The sequence below is a fragment of the Ursus americanus genome, chromosome 5 (assembly GCF_024610735.1).
Source record: "Ursus americanus isolate L20-20 chromosome 5, mUrsAme1.1.p, whole genome shotgun sequence".
In the NCBI taxonomy this organism is placed as follows: Eukaryota; Metazoa; Chordata; class Mammalia; order Carnivora; family Ursidae; genus Ursus; species Ursus americanus.
In genome coordinates, this window is record NC_142131.1 from 29,830,048 (window position 1) to 29,852,561 (window position 22,514).

Here is a 22,514-nt window from a genome sequence, read left to right on the forward strand (position 1 = left end):
CTAACGTTTATGGTTTCTTCTGTTCTCAAATTTTGCCAGCTTTTCATATTCTGGCAAAAATGAAAGATGTTAGATTTCTCAAAATTCAGCAACCTGTAGCTCCACTTAAAATAAACCCTTAGGGCTTTCTCCCTTTCCCTCTGCCTCATCCCTCCTGCTCATGCTCTGCCTTTCAAATAAATAAATAAAATCTAAAAAAAAAAAGGGGGGGGAGGACACCTGGGTGGCTCAGTCAGCTAAGCGTCTGCCTTCGGGTCAGGACATGATCTCAGGGTCCTGGGATCAAGCCCCATGTTGGGGAGTCTGCTTTTCCCTCTCCCTCTGGCTCCTTCCCCCTGCTCATGCTCATGCTTGGTCTCTCTCTAATAAATAAATAAAATCTTAAAAAAATAAAAAATGAAAAAAATAAACCCTTAAAGGCTACAATAATAAATTTATACTGTATAAATAAATTATAACTTAAAATGAGACACAAAACAATTTTATATGTAATCCAAATTGTACATAATTCACATATTTGTTTCTTAACAAATAGCAGCTCACATCTCTGTACTACTTTTATAGTTTACAAAGTGCTTTTATATACATCTTCTCATTTTCTATTCAAAAGACATGAGAGATAAATAGTATTATTTCACAAATGGAAATAGACCCAGACATTATTCAGTTCTTTAACCACCATATAGTATAGCCCTGAGACTTTAGATCTGCAAAGGGTTTTAATAACACAAATATCACATATATTTCAATTTTTATCACCCATTTTCAAGTCTCCATTTTCTTAACAAAAGAAAGCAATGAAAAAAGTCTTCCACAATCTAATAATAAAAATGGGAAATATTATATACACAGTTGTACACTTTAGTCAGTGAATGAAATCTACCACAATTCTAATTTGGGCCTCCTACATTGTTACCTATATACAATTCACCAGTACCGAAACCACATTTAAATGAGTAATTTTTTTTCTATTTTAGAAAAAAGAATGCAGAACACTCCTGTTGCCTTCAAGTTTAAGGTACATATGTAAGTGTCAGAGTGTTAAGTGGCTACGAAGGATACAGAAAATTCCTTTTTGCAGATTTGGAGTTATAGGACCTCTGATTATCCCAGCTTAGACCTACAGGGTTTGACAATTTGTGTGGTCATAGGTCTCATCTTTAGTAATATATTTATTTTTCTCCCCCCCCCCACGCCCTTTTCTTCCTAAGTACCCCGTACCATTCAGAGTAGAAATTCCAGCAGGTAGCCTTTCTTTCTGAATTATCTTCCCCATTGTGTAATTTTTTTCAGAATTTTCCTATTTCAAAATCTTGAAGACATTTCTTTATAGTAGATGAGGGAGCTATAGCTTATATTTACTGCCAGAAAAGAGCCAGTTCCAGCATAATTTCCCAGCGAAAAGCTGAACAGAAAGGAAAAGAACAGTAACAGCCGGCAGAGCAGTGACATCCGGACTCGGAAAGCTGTACTGCAGCTCTCTCCGATACTCTAAGGTATCCTGTTGCCACTGCTCTGCCGGTTTAAAGAGCAAAATTCTGGCTGGTCCTGAGTTCAAAGCAGACCAATATGTTTAAAACATTGGTTCAATGAATCACTCTTTCTGATGTTATAATGTTTTTATTGCATTTGAAGACATTTTCAATATATATCTTGTGTTTGAGGCCTTGGCTAGGCAATCCTTTTGCAATAGAAATCAGATTTCTCTGGCACAACTCCATTGCCAGCAATGGGATTTATCAAAACTATAAATACCAGCACATGGAATATTTCAATACTGTACTCAATTGCTCATATCTAAATATTTCAACTATAAAACAAACCAAATGTAAATGCTTTATAGTACAAATCAACAAATTCTTCACAGAAGAAAACAATGAAAGACTAGTTTCCTATAACATATCACCTGTTCATTAGTTCTTCAATAATATTACTTAGAATATTACAAGAATAATAAAATTTATGCACCACTATCCCTGTGTTCTCAACATTTTTTACCTAAGTTCTAAAGGACATAAACAAGGATGCATATAATCAGACTTGTTTTTATAAACTTCTGATGTTTCCCTTGTTGTCTATCTTATAATAATGAACATATGGAGACAAGGACAAATGTACATTGGAATCATTACTGGTTATATGAATTTTGCTTAAATAGGTCTTATAAATGACAAGGTAAAATAACAAAGTTTGATAAGCTCAGCCATGCCCTGTGAACTTTAGTCTGCTCACAGCATAACCTAATTCAATTACTATTTATTAGTTTAAAAAAAATGTTTTTTAAAAGCTGCAAACCCCAGTTTATTACACATTTCTGAATCATGAGGGGGTAAACTGTGATACAGTTCCCTCATGCCAAGGACTCTTTTGGAGGGAAAAGTTCTGCAATAAAATAAGAGTTTCCAAACTCTCTTTTAAAAAAAGCTTGAATTGTGTTCTATGACTAACCTTCACTCTATGGTCCCTTTGACCCAAGGGACGGTTCCTGGCACATCTTTTTGAGATTTAGTTTCTGGGAAGTTTTCAGCAAACCTCTCTCGTGCTTTCTCCCAGTTCTTTTTGCTCTTGTTTTGGAGAAGCTGAACATCTTCGATCGAGGATGGTTTGCCTGTCCCCAAGCCCGCATGCGCTCGGCGAAGCTGAAGCTGGATCTGTTACCAAAAGTTGAAGAGAGAGGATTTACTACTGAGTCTAAATACGCTGAAATCTGCTGTACCCAACTTAGTACTTTAATTTAACTGACAAAGACTGCTGCAAAAGAAAAACCTGTCAGATCTATCAAATACATGCAGGAATGCACACGTGATTATACACAGAACTTCAAGTCACTCCTCTCCACTGTCTTGCCTACCAGTAAGTACAGCTGACTCCACAGAGAAAACAGAGTGCTCCTTAAATAGCGGCCACCAAATTTCACCGAGATGCCGCAGAGGCTGCCGTCCCACTCTAAGCAGAAGAAAAGGCAATGGACATACTTAAACCTATTTACTGCTGCTCTAGCCTTGCCTAAGAAAGTGAAAGGTAGATTAAACCTTAAGAGTCATAAAGAGAGGGGTGCCTGGGTAGCTCAGTCAATTATGCGACAGACTCGTGGTTTTGGCTCAGGTCATGATCTCATGAGTTGTGGGATCGAGCCCGCCACTGGGCTCCGCGCACCGGCTCTAAAATAAACCAATCTTAAAAAAAAAAAAAAAAAAAAAAAGAGAGAGGCATAAAAAGAACTTGATTGTTAATTTTCTTAAAATGAGGGGGAGGACTTCTGATTATTTTGAGAACTATTAAAAGCTACCAGTTACTGAGTGCCAACTATATGCTGGGCATCATACTAGGGGCTTTATCTTCATGATACCCCTTAGACAACAATTCTTATAATCCCCATTTTTACATATGAAAACTGAAGTCCAAACCCGCCCCAAGTCACACAACTAGTAAGTGATAGAGCACCTACTCTAACAAAATAATTCTGTATTATAGGTTTGACTGTGAAATCCATGTTCTTCTCACTGTACCTCAGTAAGTAAGAAAATTCACATTAAACCTCACACTGATCCATCCTTAAGTACCAGGTAATTATCAAAAAGGTTCTTTAATCATGTTACTTTGTAAGGTTTTTGTAAAAGATAATCTAAACCTCTGATGAACCATGGGGACTGCAGAATTAACCACTGCATTGTTTTCCAGACATTATTCCCTCTACTGCTTGTTACATGACCTGATTCTTAAATCTAAAACAGATACAGGATCTGTCTGTTTGTAAAGTAACACTGTGGGGGCGCCTGGATGGCTCAGTCAGTTAAGCGTCTAACTCTTGATTTCGGCTCAGGTCATGACCTCAGGGTCGTTAGATCGAGACCCGTGTGGGGCTCTGCACTCAGTGGGGAGTCTGCTTGAGATTCTCTCTCTTCTTCTCCCTCTCTCCCACCCCCTGCTTGTGCTCTCACTCTCTCAAATAAATGAATAAATCTTTTTAAAAAACCAAAAACAAAAAACCACAAAACAATGCATGCATATATATATATATGTATTTATATTTTTAATAATTATTTTAGTAATTGTAAATGCCACAAAGACAGTAATCATGTCTATTTGTGCTTGATACTATATTCCTGGCACTAAGGTACTGTGTACGGTACACAGTAAATACATTTGCTGTAGGAATAAAGAATGAAAGAAAACACACGTCTTACCGGAATTTTCATTCCTCCACCGTCCTTCCCTAGGCCCTCTCCTTTTTTCCAACCCATCTTCTCCAACATCTTCCGACCTTTGTTGCTATCAGTAATTTCACTTTAAAGGAAATTAAGATGATAGTTGATTTCGAAAAGACTATGTAGGTCACATTTATAATAAACTAATAAATTAAAATAACTGATACAAATACTATAGAAAACCGTTTGGCCTGACTAACACAGTTAAGATACGTAACTGTATTCTCCTATATGTACTACCTAACAGAAAAGCAGATCCATGGTACACAAAAAAAATATACACAAGAATGCTTCTGCAGCAAATATAATAACTACAAGTTGGAAGTAACCCAGATGACTATCAATGGTAAAATGTATAAATTGTGGCATATTCATTCAAGAGATTATACAGCACTGAAAATAAAATATGCCCAACAAAATAATGTTGGACAAAAAGAATATAGACACAAAATAAATACTGAATTTTTCCACTTATTTAAAATTCAGAAACAAGTGAAATTAATCTATTCCTACTGGAAGTCAGGCAAGTGGTTGCCTTTAGGGAGGAAACAGTAACAGTGATCAAGAGGAGGGAACTAGTAGGTTTCTGGGGGTTACTGATCATTTTCTATTTCTTGACCAAGAATTGTATACTCTGCAGTGTGTTAATCTTCCAATATATTGACAGCGATACTTACATTTGTGTACTTTTCTGTATATGTTATACATCAATAGAAAAATAAAAGTAAAATGAAACTCTCATTCACTATTTGCATTTTGTTCTATGATTTTATGTTCTGCTAGTTTAAGGACATATTCCATCACACTGTATTTTCAGTTCTACAAAATATGTTAAATTAGCTCCTCAATAACAATAAACCAAGCAATGTCAGACCAATGTATTTCATTTTTTTATTTCTGCCTTCTAATATAACTCTAATGCAATCTTTATATTCTCCAGCAATTACATCAAAAATATTAAACTTTAAAAAAATTTGTCATGTTGCTTAGTGTATCTAATTCATAATGCTGTATTTCATCAAAGCTGATAGATGCAAGATGCACTGTTTTATGTACCATTAAGAAAACACTGCTGTCATATGTAACTAAAACTCAAACCAAGTAGTGTATCTTACAATTAACAAAATACATTTAATCCAAGTTTATGGTTAGTTGTCAGTCTCTTAAACAAAAGATTTAAATTCTAACTAAACCCCGAACTTATATTCTGAGAAAAAAATGTAGCTAATATATGACTAAAGGCAGAAATACAGTCATATCATATGGGCCACAAAATTACATTGTTCATGTTATCAGTGTTGCTTTATCAAAAGAAAAAAAACTGAATCAAAGAAAAATAAGAAAAACAGTATTTCAGAGTCAACAAGAACTAACCTGAGTATTAAAATAATTATAATAAATTGCCCTCCCCCCCCAAAAAAACCCAGTCCATACTAATTTCTTACTAGTCCAAACTTTTAGATATCTAGTATATAAAAATATGTTCACTCAGGGATCCCTGGGTTGCCCAGTCAATTAAGTGTCTGGCTCTTGATTTCGGCTCAGGTCATGATCTCGGGGTTGCGAGACTGAGCCCCACACTGGGCTGAATGCTGAGCATGGAGCCTACTTGAGATTCTCTATTTCCCTCTTCTTCTGCCCCTCTCTCCCCCTACTCGGCATGCACTCTCTAAAAAAAAAAAAAAAAAAGAAAAAAGTTCACTTAAGTGGATACCTAGAAGTTAGCTATGTGTATATAAGTCTGTTTAAGTATTTGTACTTTCATATATGCTAAGTAATTTTCTAGGGAATGGAATTCTAATATTAAAAGAAAATGTAAATAGAGACAATATTTCCATCTTGTTATGAACCATTCCTTTAAACGCTAATTATTAGTATATATAGTCCTAGAAGTCATATTACTCTACGAATGTGATTACAGTACGAAGAATGTTTTGAGCAAATAAAGCTTAGTACTCACGAATGAACAGATGCAGGAGCATCATCTCTTTGGAAAGTCCCTTCACTTCCAATCTGCTCCCTCCGTTTTCCAGCTCTATCTTTGTATTTTGGATTCTTCAATGCCTTTTCATCTTCATAGTCTGTATTCTTTATAAACATGAAATACTCATTGAAGAAAACGAAACTGATACATAAAAATGTACTGCCTGTATATCTGCTATACTTGGCAAAAACGGTTCAATGTAGTCTCTATTAGAACAATAAATTAAAACAGGCTACGATATAAATTAAGACAATTATGTTAGAGTATGCTATTTTCATTCTATCTCCTTTAAAATGTTTATATTATTTCAAGTTGTAAAACATAAACTGCATACAGAATATAAATCATATATAAATTGTAATATGTGATCATAAGAAAATAACCAACCGAAAATATGGTACATTTTGACTTAATACTGTGTACTCATATTCTCATGAACTGCCAGTATTCAAAGAAATATGTAGAGCCCCTGGGTTTGGCAAAAAATCTACTTCTCCTTTTTTCTAAGGAACTGAAAGTTCCAACAGACCTAAAAGTTTGGTGTTACTCCTTAGAAGGGAAAAATATAGAAAGTGTTTAAAAAATGGAAAAGAGTAGGTACTCTTTTGCCGTGGCAATTATAATAGCTTTTTGCTTCAATATAGCTCCATTTATATGATTAGTCAGCCACTCAAGAAATATTTACTGAATAAAAAGTGTGGTATGCAAAGAAACTTGTAATCCCAGAAGGCAGACACATCTGCTTTTCAGCATGCTACTGTCTGACTGGTTCAACAACAGAAGTATGTCTTCTGCATATGCAAAGAAGAGGTAGTCAATTTAGCTTGGGCTTCAGAGAAGGCTTCTCTTTCCCTCTGTTATGACTTGTTGATCTTTATATAAATTACAATGTTCCTGAAAGATGCTAGGGAATGCTAATACAATTCAAGGAAAGTACCACAGAAACTTTTACTTCATTTTGATTTTAAACAGAGAAGAAAAATATAGAACCACCAACCCTAATAGGTTTTCCCCCAGAAGACAAAAAGAGTTTAAACGTTTGAGAAAACATTTTATTCTCTCCTTATTATCTTCTATTTTCCTCCCAAATTAGCCCCTCAACATTTTTTCTATTATGATTTCTCACAGTATGAAAGTAACAAAAAACACAATTTTGCAGAAAAATATGTTATTCTGGCAGCATTTTCCCCCACATCTTCATGGAGTTTAAAACCACTGGACAAATCCACTTAAGCCCTAGATTCCAGAGGCATCTGACTGGCTCAGAGAAGCGTGCAACTCTTGAACCTAGGGTCGTAAGGTCAAGCCTCACATTTGGTATAGAGATTACTTAAATAAATAAATATTAAAAAAAAAAAAAGACCTAGATTTCACATCTAATTCTGCCATTTAGCAGCTGAGTGACCCTTAGTTTAGACTGTCAAATGTAAACGCAATACTAATTATCTTCCTGGTCTATTGATAAGATTAAATGGTAATGCTTTTTTAAAATGTTATTGCCATAATTAACAATATGTAATTAACATAAAATAAATGACACATAAAACATACAATTAGATACTTTGGGGATTTGTATACACCTATGAAACCATCAACACAATCAAGATAATACATATATCCATCTCCCACAAAAGTATCCTCACTCTTCTTTGTAATCCATCCCTATAGAGCCTCCCTTGCCCGCTTCCTCTCTTGTATCCAGGCAACCACTACTCTCTGTTATGATATGTTCGTTTGCTCTCCTAGAATTTTATATAAATGGATATATACAGTACATACTCTTGCTGTCTGGCTTTTTTTCTCTCAGCATAATTATTCTGAGATTCATCCATATTGCAGCTTGTATCAACAGCTCATGTTTTTTTATTGCTAAAGAGTATTTGACCATATAGATATGCCGTAATTTGTTTATCTGTTCATGATAGATACATGAGTTTTTCCCCACTTCTGGTTACTAGGAAAAAAGCTACTAATACCACAATGAAATACCATTTCACATGGACGAGAATGGGTAGTATGCAAAAGACAAGAAATAATAAGTGCTGGTGAGAATGTGGAGAAAAGGGAATCCTCATGCACTGTTGGTTGGAATGTAAATTAGTACAACTACTGTGGAAAACAGGATGGAGGTTCCTCAAAAAATTAAAAATGGAAATACCATTGGATCCAGGAATTCCACTACTGTATATTTGCCCAAAGAAAATGAGAACACTAATTTGAAAAGACATAAGCACCCCGATGTCTACTGCAGCACTATTTACAGCCAAGATATGGAAGCAGCCCAGGTGTCCATTAAGAGATGAATGGCTAAAGATGTGGTGTACACACATGTACACACCACACACACACAGAGGAATGTCACTCAGCCATAAAATATGAGATTTTGCCCTTTGTGACAACATAGACAGGCCTAGAAGTTAGCATGCTAAGTGAAATTAAGTCAAGAGAATGACAAATGCAACACAATGTCACTTATATATAGAATCTAAAAAACAAAAGAAACAAAAACTAGCAACAGACTCATGAATACAGAGGGGTTTAAGAGGTACAAATTTCCAGTCATAAAATAAGTCATGGAGGTGAAAAGTACAGCATAGGAATATAGTTAATAATATTTTAATAACATATGGTAACAGATGGTAATTCCACTTATTGTGTTATGTATCACATAAAGCACAGAATTCTCAAATCACTATGCTTTCCATCTGAAACTGATAAAACATTGTATGTTAACCATGCTTTGGTAATAAAAATTAAAAATTTTTAAAAAAGGTTTTCAAAAGAAAGAAAAAAACTGTCATGAACATTTGTTTATAAGTCTTTGTGTGAACATATACTTTCATTTCTCTTGGAGTAGAACAGTGAATCACATGGTAGGCATACGTTTAACTGGACAGAGCCACTTGCCTGTGTTTGCTCTCTCTCTCTCTCTCAAATAAAATCTTAGAGATTTTGAGAGAGGGGGAGAGAGAGAGAGAGAACAAGCAGGGAGGAGGGGCAGAGGGAGAGGGAGAAACAGACTCACCGCTGAGCAGGGAGCCCAATGCGGGGCTCAATCCCAGGACCCTGGGATCATAACCTGAGCTGAAGACAGATGCTTAACCAACTGAGCCACCCAGGTGCCTCTTTTTTGCTCATTTTTTTTTTAATTTGAAGATTTTATTTATTTGAGAGAGAGACAGAGAAGGAGAGAGCACAAGCAAGGGAGAGGGGCAGACGGAGAGGAAGAAGCAAGCTCCCTGCTAAGCAGGGAGCCCAAGGCAGGGCTCTATCCCAGGACCCATGGGATCATGACCTGAGCGGAAGGCAGAAGCTTAACGGACTGAGCCACCCAGATGCCCCTCTTTTGCTCATTTGTAAATTATTTTATTAATGGGCAGAAGACATGAATAGACATTTTTCCAAAGAAAACATCCAGATGGCTAACAGACACATGAAAAGATGCTCAACATCTTGAGGGAAAATCAAAACAAGATACCAACTCACACCTGTCAGAATGGCTAAAATTAACACAGGAAACAACAGATGTTGGTGAGAATGTGGAGAAAGGGGAACCCTCTTACACTGTTAGTGGGAAGGCAAACTGGTGCAGCCACTCTGCAAAACAATATGGAGATTCCTCAACAAGTTAAAACTAGAGCTACCCTATGATCCAGCAATTGCACTACTAGGTATTTACCCAAAGGATACAAAAATACAGACTTGAAGGGGCACATGCACCCCAATGTTTACAGCAGCATTACCAACAATAGCCAAACTATGGAAAGAGCTCAAATATCCATCAACTGATGAATGGATAAAGAAGAGGTGGTATTTAAAAAAAAAAAAAAAAAAAAAGAGGTGGTACATATACACAATGGAATATTACTCGGCCATCAAAAAGAATGAAATCTTGTCACTTGCGATGACGTGGAATGAGTGTATTATGCTAAGTGAAATAAGTCAGAGAAAGATAAATATCATGATTTCAATCATACATGGAATTTAAGAAACAAAACACATGACTATATGGGAAGGAAAAAGAAGAGAGATGGAAGCAAACCACATGAGACTCCTAATGATAGAGAACAAAGGAAGGGTGACGGGGAAGGTGGGTGGGGGATGGGCTAAATGGGTGATGGGTATTAAGGAGGACACTTGTTATGATGATCATTCGGTGTTATACATAAGTGATTAATCACTAAATTCTATTCCTGAAATCAATATTACACTGTATGTTAAACTAGAATTAAAATAAAAATTTGAAATATAAAAAATGAATAAATAAAAAAAATTTTCTTATTCAGTTTTGGGATTTCGTTATATATTCCAGATATAAGATCTATGGTTTTTATCAGAGAACGGATTTGTATCAAAAAAAGGATTTTTCCGACTCTGTGGCTTATCTTTTCATTCTCTTTTAAGTAGGCTCCATGCCCAACATGGAGCCCAAAGAGGGACCTGAACTCACAACCCTGAGATCAAGACCTGAGCTGAGGTCAAGGGTCAGGCGCTTAACCAACTGAGCCACCCAGGTGCCCCCTATCTTTTCATTCTCTTAACAGTGTCCTTGAACAGAAGTTTTGGAGGAAGTGCAATTTATTAATTTGCTCTTTTATAGATTGTGCTTTTGGTGTTAGGTATCTTAAAAACCCTTTGCATAACATTTTTTAAAAAAGGTTTGCTTCTAAAAACTTAATAGTTTAAAATTCAATTTATGCTCCATTTTGAGTTCATATTTATACACGTCACAAGATGTAGATCAAAGTTCTATTGTTTCTGCATATGGCTGTCCAAGTGTTCCAGCACATTTGTTGAAAAACACCATCCTTTCTCCACCAAACTGCCTTCACACCTTTGTTAAAAATCACACACACACACACACACACACACACACACACACACACACGCATCTATGTGTCTATCTGCAAATCTACTTCTCATTATTTCCCCCAACCTATTCATCTTTATGCCAATACTGTAATGTCTTAATTACTGTGGCTTTTAATAAGTCTGGAAATCAGGAAGTACCAGTACTCCAAAAATGTTCTTCAATGCCACCATCTTAATCTAAGTTTTTTAAAAACCAGGAATGGCTATTTGAATGTTGGGTATTGTCATTTTTCTACTCCAGCCTCAATAGTAGTTGAAGTAAATAGTAACCAAATAACAGAAATTACATAAATCTCAAAATCATTTTAAATAGCTGTTTTATATATAAAATGGATTATACATATCTAAAGACATTTTTACTCAAAACCAGGTACATAATTAACAAATGTAACAATATTTAACATCCTTACCTGCAAACCATATTTTACTCGTATTTTCTTTAATTCTTTCCTCCTTTCCAACTCTTTTTCCTCCTTACTTAGCGTTGGACCAACTAAAAGGAAAAAGTTGAGTTTGATTAAAAAAAAAAAATACTAAGTCTGACAGATTTTATACAAAATTGTTATTTAATAATAATTAATACTATTCCATCTGCATATTAACTAAAAGCTCAAATTAATTAATATATATTAATTAATATAAAAGAATCTTCATATAATTCATATTAAAAATCTTGGATTGTGGTGCTATCGTTTCAGCATTTTGGTAACTAAATCTACTTGGAAAGTAAACCAAATCCTAAAGACTATAGGAATGCCACAGTATAGATAACAAAAGAACACAACATCTTATTTTTTGATATGATTATTAAAACAGAATTTTGGGGTGCCTGGGTGGCTCAGACGTTAAGCGTCTGCCTTTGGCTCAGGTCATGATGTCAGGGTCCTGGGATCGAGCCCCGCATCGGGCTCCTTGCTCGGTGGGAAGCCTGCTTCTCCCTCTCCCACCCGCTCTGCTGGTGTTCCCGCTCTCACTGTGTCTGTCTCTGTCCAATAAATAAATAAAATCTTTAAAAACAAAACAAAACCAAACAAAAACACACACAGAATTTCAAATGCGAAATACTGTTAACTTTCCGAAGGAATGTAGGCATGTAAAAATCACTGAATCCAAGATTCACATTACTGTGTAATGTACCATACTCATTTTCATAATCTAGTATCAGAAAACAAAGTATACAATGAACATGTATAGTTGGTATTTGGGGGAAAAATCTGATGTAAAAAAGTTTACTTCTTACTGGTAAAAATATTTAAAATCTAAAAAGCCTTTGATGAGTGGATTTAAGTAAGATAGCAACCTCTTACAGTGTTATTATAGAAAATAAAGGTATAGAGAGAGATGATACAGCAACAGAAGCTCTAAGTAGGAAAGCAAATATATTGGGGCGCCTGGGTGGCTCAGTCAGTAAGAATCTGCCTTCGGCTCAGGTCATGATCCCCAGGTCCTGGGATCAAGACCCACCCTGGGCTCCCTCTCCCTCTGCCCCTCCCCCCGGTTAGAGCTCGCTCGCACTCTCTCTCAAATAAGTAAAATCATAAAAAAAAGAAAGCAAACATATCAACCAATAACTCTTAATACCCCAGCCTATTATTTTCTATATTATTATATGACAGTTTAACCATGGATGACTTTTTCACATCCATAAATAGAAGTCAAAAGGAAACCAATCTTTACTATAATTATGTCACAAGTACCCTTTTGAAGGACATTTAGCTATCACTGCCGTGCTGCTTCCAAAACCTATTAAAATCTACTAGCAAAAATAGCTAATGATTACCTTATGGGTCAGAAAGCAACGTAATGCTGTAACACCACACCTAAATTGTTGCACAGAAAAATCAACTAAAATCATAATCTACTAGCTTAAAAAAATCAACTGACTAGCATAGATTTCAATTTTCAAATACATGTCATTTCTTAGTCTCCTGTGACAATATTTACTAAAATATAAATGTATCTCAATACAGTATTATATCAAATTCAAAGCTGGTAGCTGGTACTTTTTTAGAACACCCCAGTGAGTTAAACAAGAAAGTTATCATGCCTACGTGCAACAATACACTTCACATACCAAAACATTCATCTTTCTTATCAAGACGAAGGTGAGCTCGAACCTGTCCTGGTTCACAGCCATCACAGGTATCACTGCCAGGGTGGATGTGAAAAGACAGCACAGTCTCTCCAATTTTCACTTCATCACCATGCTCAAGTACGTAAGGGTCACATTTAGTTTTAGGCTAAAGGAAAAAATTACAAAACAGAAACCCAAGAAAGTTACATAAGATTATTTTACGTCTACTGTAAGTAATGTCTGATTAAAACAAAAAGATATTTAGGATGGTTCTCAATGAAAGAGACACACATATGCACACACAGCACAAATTTCCACAACTTGAGGATGATATAATGTTCAACTAGTGGAGAAGATACCTGAACTGAGCAACTTCTTTTATATTACCAAAACCCGCTAATCTCATCTCCATGCATAATCCTAGAGAAATACCCAACCCAAACATCAAACAATCTATTACCAAAATGAATAACCATCACAGTCAAAAAGATAAAGTGTTAAGGGGCTAAATGCATATTTCCCTTTTTTCTTCTCTGATATTTCAGTTTTATTTCATTTTTTATTCTTACAGACTTAAAAATAAGGCCTCCCCCACTCCCTTCCATTTATTTTCTTCCGTATGTTATATGTGCCAAGCACCTTGCCAAACGTTGGTGATAGAAGAGTTAAATGGATCGACCTGGCCACTGGCTTCAAGGAGTATCTAGTTTAGCAACATTTCCACTAAAAGAATTTTTTAAAGAACACAAAAAAAGGAGTGCCTTTTAAGTTACTTAAGAACATTTACTCTGAATAGCTTTAAAATGCATTTACTTCTAAAATAAGGCATAGATACATAATTAGAAGATAAAACTCAAGAGTTAAGTATGCACTTATATATATACTTTTTTCAGCCCTTTCTGGGAATCCCCTTCCCCTTTTGGGCTTGAATAGTAATCTGAACCAAATTATACATATAATAACCATGGCCTTCAGAATAAAAATTTCAGTTCATTTTTTAAGACTTACGTACAAGTCATTAATATATACACACACACACACACACACACACACACACACACACACTTACCTGAAGAATCTGTTTTCCATTAACAATTGTACCATTTTGACTACCTTGATCCACAAGGACATAACTTTGTAAGTCATGGTCAAAATAAACTTCTGCATGAAACTTAAAGAAAAAAAAAAAAAAAACAGAACGAGGTAATTATAAAGTATACTTTTTTTAAAACCATAATTTCTCTCATAGGATGTGACAGACTTGTCTACGATAATTTAATTTTTATTATTTTATCCTTTATTTTTTTTAAGTAAGCTCTATGCCTAATATGGGGCTCAAACTCATGATCCCAAGATCAGGAGTTCCACGCACTATCGACTAAGCCAGCCAGGTGCCCCAAATTTTACTATTTTTAATACTTTTTTTCCTCAATACGAAAGTATAACAATGCCTCTGGTAGAAATGTAAAGGCTATAACTCCACCTATTACTGCCATTAATAATTCAGTGTGTGTCTTACACTTTCTACTTTTATAATATAGTTGAGATTATACTATTTAAAACATTTGAAACTATTTTTTTCACCTAATAAAAGTACTGGTCTTTATCATTAAAAATTCTTAATATAAAAGGTGATTTCAAACATTCAAGCTGAACTTTTAAAGATTCTATTTTTTAAATATACCCAACATGAGGCTCGAACTCACAACGCCCGAGATCAAGAGTCGCATGCTCTACTGACTGAGCCAGCCAAGTGCCCCTCAAGTTGAACTTCTCAGGGAAGTTTCCCAGATTTCCAACACTCAGAACCAATCATCCCCTCCTTGCTCCACAGTACTTTGTTTACATAACAATTACACTACACAAAATTACTGCACCTGTGATACTCACAATTACTGCTTAGTTTACATTTTTGCTTACCACTCAGTACATATAACACAGAGCCTCACATATAATGGCATATACTCAGTACCTGTCTATTTAAATGGATAAAGAACTGCAGACATTTAATTTACAATTTCATAAATAATACACTGCTGGGGGGAATGTAAAACTGTACAACTGCTTTGGAAGGGTACAGCAGTTCCTCAAAACGTTAAACAGAGTTACCGGAGGACCCAGCAATTCTACTTTTAGGTATATATCATGAGTAATAAAAACATACATTCAAATAAAAACTTGTACATGAATGTTCACAGCAGCATTATTCTTAGTAGCCAAAAAGTAGAAACAATTCAAACAACAACCAATTGATAAATAAACAAAATGCAGTATATCCATACACTGGTGTTATTATTCAGCAACAAAAAGAAATAAAGTACTGATGTATGCTACAACATGAATGAATCTTGAAGACATATTAAGTGAAAACGCTACGTAAAAACAACTACATACAGGATTCTATTTATATGACATGTGCAGAACAGGCAAATCCACAGAAGCAGAAAGACTGCAGTTGCCTAGGCCTGTGGGAGTTGAAAGGAAATGGGGAGTGACTATTACTATGTTTCCTCTAATGGTGATGAAAATGTTTTGAAACTGGGCACCTGAGTGGCTCAGTTGGTTAAGCGTTTGCCTTCGGCTCAGGTCCTGATCTTCCGGTCCTGGGATCAAGCCCTGAATAGGGCTCCCTGCTCAGCTGGGAGCCTGCTTCTTCCCTCCCCCTTTGCCTCTCCCACTTGTGCACTTCCTCGCGCGCTCTCTCTCTCAAATAAATAAATAAAATCTTTAAAAAAAAAAAAGGAAATGCTCTGAAACTGTGGTGATGGCTACACAACTCTAAATACACGAAAAACCTTTGAATTATACACTTCCAATGCATAAATTGTATACAGGATGTGGAGTGTATCTCAATGAAGTTGTTCTTAAAAATTTTCATAAACAGGGGTGCCTGGGTGACTCGTCAGTTAAGTGTCTGCCTTTGGCTCAGGTCATGATCCCAGGGTCATGGGATTAAGCCCCCCATTGGGCTGCCCGCTCAGCAAGGAGCCTGCTTCTCCCCCTACTTGTGCTCTGTCAAATAAATAAAACCTTTGAAAAAAATAAGAAAAAAAATTTTTCATAAACAAACTAATTATAAAGTGTTCCAAACATGCAAAATATACTGGTCCGCCCATGACCCAGCTTTAATAAATTTTGCCATATTTGACTCAGATATTTTTTTTTAGATTTTAATTTAGTTTATTTGAGAGAGAGAGGGTGTGAGTAGGGGGAAGGGCAAAGGGAGAGGAGAGGGAGAATCCCAAGCAGATTCCACGCTGAGCATGGAGTCCAACACAGGGCTCAATCTCAGGACCCTGAGATCATGACCTAAGCTGAAATCAAGAGTCAAGACACTTAACTGACCGAGCCACTCAAACCCCCATGCCCCAGATATTTAAAAGAAAACCTATTATTCATGGATGTGTAACTCACTCTGTCCATCCCACATCCTTTCTTTTCAAAGGTTCAATATTGAATCATGATATCTCTTTATTACTTTCACCCTTATGTATGCATTCATAAACAATTCATGTTTATTTTGCCTGGTTTGGAACTTGACATAAATGGGAATTACACTGTATGAATATTCTGAGACATAATTTATATACAGAAAATTCACAGATCTTAAATTTACAGTTTGATAGGTTCTGACAAACATATGTTACTGTACGTAGTTCTTTTATTTGGCTTCTTTGGCTTAATATTATATCGTGAGGTACATCAAGTGTGTACAGTTTTGCCATTTTGCTGAACGGTAAAACTCACTGTATGGATTCTTCAGCATATTCTTCTGATGATGGACACCCAGTTTTTTCCCCCCAAGGTCTTACTTTTTAAGATGTTTCTATCAACATTCTCATACATGCAACCTTCTTTAGACAATGCAAGGGTTTTTCAAGGGTATATTCTTAAGAATGAAAGTGCTGAATCACAGTACGTGCAAAATCTTAAACTTTATTAGATGCTGCCATATTGTTTTCCAGAGTGGTTATACCAATTTATATTCCCAAAAGTAAATTATAAGAATTTTTATTGCTCTATATAGTCTTAACCAACATTTGGTATTGTCAGAATCTTTAGTTTTTGCAAGCATCACAGGTATGAAATTAAATCTCAGTATCAGGATTTTAATTTGCAGTTCCCCAATTACTACGAAGATTGAAATCTTTTCTTGTATTTTTTAGCCACATGGATTTCCTCTTCTGTAAATTTTCCCTTCATGTCCTTCATACGTTTTATTCGACTGGGTTCTTTAGAATACTAATAACTGTAACAAAGCATTTAAATAGTTTCAAGTCTTTTGACTTGAAACCTTATTCAAAGAGCTGTTCTAAATTATGCTTCCAACAGAAGTGAAATTTAATAAATATGACAAATGAAAACTGACATCTGGACTTCATTTGTATTTCTTAAAATTTTTAGAAAGACTGAATGGTTTTCCCATAGTAACGATATCCCCTGCACTGTGAATTGTTTATTTATATCCTTCGCTCAGTTATCTATCAGTGTCACACTGGGGTTTGAAAAAAATGCATCTGTATGAGATTTTAGAATATAAAAGATAAAAAGATATATATTTTGTTGTATTTGTCTTACCGTCCTAGTTTGCTTTTTTTTTTTTAATTAAGCAAACACGACCTCCAACATGGGACTCAAACTCACAACCTGGAGATCAAGAGTTCCACAGTCTACTGACTGAGCCAGCTAGGTGCCCACATACTCTGCCTTTCAAATTTAATTACTCAAAATGATGTCTTCTGTGATTTTTTCCCCATTTTTTTAAACTTAGAAGGTCTTCGCCTATCCAGTGATAGATTCAAGTTTCCCCTAATATTGATATGAAGTATTTGGGGATTTTATTTAATTTTTTTCATCTACCTGGATGTGTGATAAATATCGTCAAACTGATATCATACAGTAACAAACCATTTACCCCACCAGTGAATATCTTAGTTTTAAAGAAAGAAAGAGTAGAAATGCCACTACAGAACTACCTATATTTTAGACTGAATTGCTATTTAAATCATAGAGTGGGTTTTCTTTGGAGGCAGAAGGATCATAAGTAAAGTAAAAAAGCAAGATAATTTGGTTGGAGTTAAGATTATGAAAATTTCCTCCCTTCTGAATGAGTTGAAATAAAGTAAAAATAAGTGGACTTATAGGAAAACAAATTTCATCCCCAAAAGACAAAAATCACATGAAATTATACTTCTGATCCATATTATAGTCTATTAAATAGAAACAAAACGGGGATGATGAAAGGTCAGGAAAAGAAAAAGATCACCACCACAGAAGAGAGGGAAAAACTATAGAAAATACAGTAAAGAAAAAGATAAATAGCAAATATAAAGATTAGTAGTAGCAAAACCTTTTCTTTTTCTACTTGTAACTAAAGTTGCAACTATGTTGTTTGTTTTAAAAACCTAAGTATTCTTTTTCCTGAAACCATTAGAAGAAAAAATAGGAAAAGCTATAAATGGAGCCTTGGGTGGTAGAGGACAGATAGTTCTTGAGTTGTGAAATACTCTGGACTCAACAGTAACCATCTAATAAAATAGCCTAAATCCAGGTCTGATTCATTTTTGAACTGCCGTATCAAGCATATTCACTTCACTCAATAAATGTTTGTTAAATGGTATTACTTTAATACTTAATCTACATTTCTATTCCTGCTCCAGACTCTTAAAAATTAAACATCATTTAGTTTACTCTGGTTTTGATAAAGAATTATTCTCACAAGCAGTGGAACAAACAAATCTGAATTGCTTTCATTTCCATTACTACCTGGACTATTAAACTTTCTACTAAATAAAAAAGGCCCTAGGCTTTGTTATAATGAGGGTTTATAAAATCATACCTAGGGCACTATATTTGAAAAATTAAAGAGCTTACCTTACTAACACCAACTTCAGGGATTCGGAGAGTATGCTCCATATCTTTTTCTCTGCAGAGTTAAGTAAAGTGTCTTTAATAATTTTTGAACCATATATAGATTGAACACAGTTAACACAGACATATTTTTTAAGATTTTGTTGTTGTTTTAAAAGATAATGTTAAAATGCAAATCCCTCTATCAGACTAAGTCATTTCCTTAATCCTATTCTAAATTTCCCATTTGAAAGAAGTTCCGGGATTACTTTTATTTTTTGATACATCTACCCCAGGTTAATAATAAACATCCAGGGGTGCCTGGGTGACTCAGTCAGTTAAGAGTCCAACTCTTGGTTTCGGCTCAGCTCATGATCTCCTGGGTCATGAGATCGAGCCCTGAGTCGGGCTCTGTGCTCAGTGTGGAGTCTGCTTGAGATTCTCTTCCTCTGTCCCTCCACACACATGCTGTCTCTCCCTCTCTAAAAAAAAAAAAAAAAAAAAATCTTTATAAAAAAAAAAATAATAAACATCCAGTAGGAGAGCATATCCTTTGCACTAACATCAATCATTTGAGATCTGTTGACTACATTCCCACCACTTCTATTACTATATGTAAAAGGACATACTATTCTTCAAGATTTTAAAGCTAGGATACTGTACAGAATATGAATTAAGGACAGATTTTCTTTCCCGTTGGGTAGTAATGAAATCATCCTACTCATGATTAAAACCTACCACTCTACCAAGCTGGTTATGAGTTACAAAGGGGTAAAAGAAACAGAGGAAGGGGATTAAATACTGGACAAACACTAGATTTAACTAAGGAATTTAAACCTAAAAAGAGCAGTACAAAAGTAAGAAAATGACAAAATTCCTGTGACAAAGATAAGTGTCAACAATATTTTCTGAGTGGGAGAAGGAGGAATATGGACATCATTCAGTGTCTGCCTCTTCACAAGTATCACGCACATTTTATGGTAACTACTTGAGGAATATACAATCTACTGGAATAAGATAAATACACAAATATAGTAACATTAAATATTTTTACCTTCCAATTGTAGCAGGGTTTACAGCTGTAATGATAAAAAGTGATCCTGTCTGCAATACTGGTGATCTAATAACAATTACTCTAATACATGGGGGCCAAATTTTTTCATCTGGTAAAGAAAGAAATGTGTAAGTATTAATTCAAATGCTATGGAAAAAAATTCTAGGCAGGAATAGGAAGCATCCATAAAATAAAATGTATTAAGGGACATCTGGGCGACTCAACCAGTTTAGCACCTGACTCTTGATTTTGGCTCAGGTTGTGATGTCAGGGTCATGAAATTGAGCCCGCGTAGAACTCCACATTCAGCATGGAGTCTGCTTGTCCCTCTCCCTCTACTCCTTCCCAGGCCCCTGCTCACGTGCGCTCTCACTCAAATAAATAAAAATCTTTAATACAAAACAAAAAAATGTATTGATCAAAAATCTTAATTCTGTTTGAAACAAACTTCTTAAATTCTGCTATATGACATCCTTAATAAGGCTTTAACACTTATCAATTTAAAATGAACAACTTAAAGAAATTCAGGGTCTATCACAATTACAAAATAAATAATTCTCTCTCTTTTTTAAGGTGTTGGAATTTGAAAATATCCTAAACAAGAATCTTTGTATTAACTTAGAAAACCTGAGTCCTGCTTAAAAAAAAAGAGAGAGAGAAACTGCATCAAGAACAAAATAAGCTCATATAACCTAATATAAAATCCTGGGCTTTCAAAGTATGTCTTTATGACCTCGCATTAAAAAAATGTAAGATTTGGGGCACCTGGGTGGCACAGTCAGTTGAGTATCCGACTCTTGTTTCAGCCCAGGTTGTTATCTCAGAGTCAGGAGACTGAGCCCTGAATCAGGCTCCACCCTCAGTGTGGAATCTGCTCTTGATTCTCTCTCTCCCCTTCCTTCTGCCCCTCTCCCTGCTCTCTTTCTCTAAAATAAATAAATAAATAAATAAATAAATAAATAAATAAATAAATAAATTTTTTTAATTGTAAGATTTACCATAATACCTAGGTAGCTATATTCACTGACTACACTTTTTTTCTTTTAAAGATTTCTATTTATTTATTTAACAGAGAGAAAAAGAGCATGCACACAAGCAGGAGGAGCAGCAGAGGGAGAGGGAGAAGCGGGGTGAGCCCAATGCGGGGCTCGATCCCAGGACCCACGCTCTCTCTCTCAAATAAATAAATCTTTAAAAAAAGTAAAATAAAGATCCAGACGTACCTAACGTAGCAAAGCTACAGTTTCGCTAAAATTTAGTACTTTCATAGAGCTGGTCTGATTATACAAAACCACTAAAAAGGTAAAATGCTATGCCCTGGGATCGTAACCTGAGCCGAAGGCAGACGCTTAACTGACTGAGCCACTCAGCTGCCCCTGGACTACACTTTTTAAAGGCAATTTACCTTTTCCCTGTTACAAAAGTAGACTACAAATATCTAACCCACCAAATCAGCCTTAGTACGTACTTTAAAATGTATGCAACTTCGTTTTGTCGTATTGACTAGGCCACTCAATGTAATAAAACTTTAAGGTCCAACTATTAGTCATTTATTCAAATTCTTCCCTCTAAAAATAACCATAATGGTACTGGTGACCACTTTGTTGGTAGCTCATATAATTTTCAACGATGTCATTAAAATAATCAGTTTAAAACAGGTTTTTTTGGCAGATAAACTAACATTTTTAACTCTGTTGCTCTTTTACAATGACCAGACTGGGTTATTTACAGAAAATTAAACAGTAGTTATTTACTCACCTTCATCCTCACTATCTTCTGCAGTTACATTGTCTTCGCTGGTAATGTCTTCATCATAACTGTCCTCTGTCTGAGAGTCTGTAATTTCACCTTCTTCTGGCTCACTATCAGTCTCCATGATTTTCTCCTCTTTAAATGACGTCGAATTATAAATGTTTTCATTAAGAGAAGATTCTGTAGTCTTTCTGCTAACTGGAACAGTAAATTTGGGAGGACTATTTTTGTAATGAATGTCTATTTTGGCCTTCTTTTTCACATTTGCAAAATCTTCTCCCTCACTGTAGCTTATATGTTCAACACTGGATGCTTTCTGATCTTCTGAATTCAAATCCTATAAAGACATAAGTGGGGAGGTGGGAATAGGGGAAAATATCTTGAACATGACCATCTTCTAACGTTTAATGCTAAGTGTTTCAAAGAATTAGTGAAGATATATGTACAACATTATATATGAAATACCCATAGCTATTACCTATAACCCCCTCTTCCTTTCATGTCCCCTTTCTTAAAGACGTTACCATCCTCTTATCACCCAAATAAAAAAATCTTATAGTTATCTTTGACATCCCCTTAACTACCACACGGAATCCATTCCCAAGTGCTACAGACTGCTTACTCTTTATCCCAATTCTCCCTACCTATTCCCTGTCCCAGTCCAAGCCCTTATCACATATTGCTTGGACCATGTGACGGCCTAGACCACTTCTGTCCAAC

The 22,514-nt window shown here is 35.4% G+C and overlaps 1 protein-coding gene across 4 annotated transcripts in view; it reads right to left on the reverse strand.

Annotated features, from left to right (window-relative positions):
• The window catches only part of AGGF1 (angiogenic factor with G-patch and FHA domains 1), a 62,830-nt gene that overhangs the window by 29,214 nt on the left and 11,102 nt on the right, over window positions 1–22,514 (reverse strand). For 2 of the 4 annotated variants that reach the window (XM_087862054.1, XM_045796430.2), the window contains exons 6-14: window positions 21,801–22,131; window positions 20,043–20,151; window positions 19,013–19,064; window positions 14,208–14,309; window positions 13,139–13,304; window positions 11,475–11,557; window positions 6,169–6,296; window positions 4,188–4,287; window positions 2,449–2,651 (exon numbers count right to left, since the gene is read on the reverse strand). In XM_087862054.1, coding sequence (XP_087718180.1) covers window positions 2,451–2,651; window positions 4,188–4,287; window positions 6,169–6,296; window positions 11,475–11,557; window positions 13,139–13,304; window positions 14,208–14,309; window positions 19,013–19,064; window positions 20,043–20,151; window positions 21,801–22,131 — 1,272 coding nt within the window. In that variant the 3' untranslated portion in view covers window positions 2,449–2,450. Of the gene's footprint in view, window positions 1–465; window positions 2,652–4,187; window positions 4,288–6,168; window positions 6,297–11,474; window positions 11,558–13,138; window positions 13,305–14,207; window positions 14,310–19,012; window positions 19,065–20,042; window positions 20,152–21,800; window positions 22,132–22,514 lie in introns of those variants that run through there. The other 2 variants (XM_045796429.2, XM_045796431.2) reach the window with 1 other exon arrangement.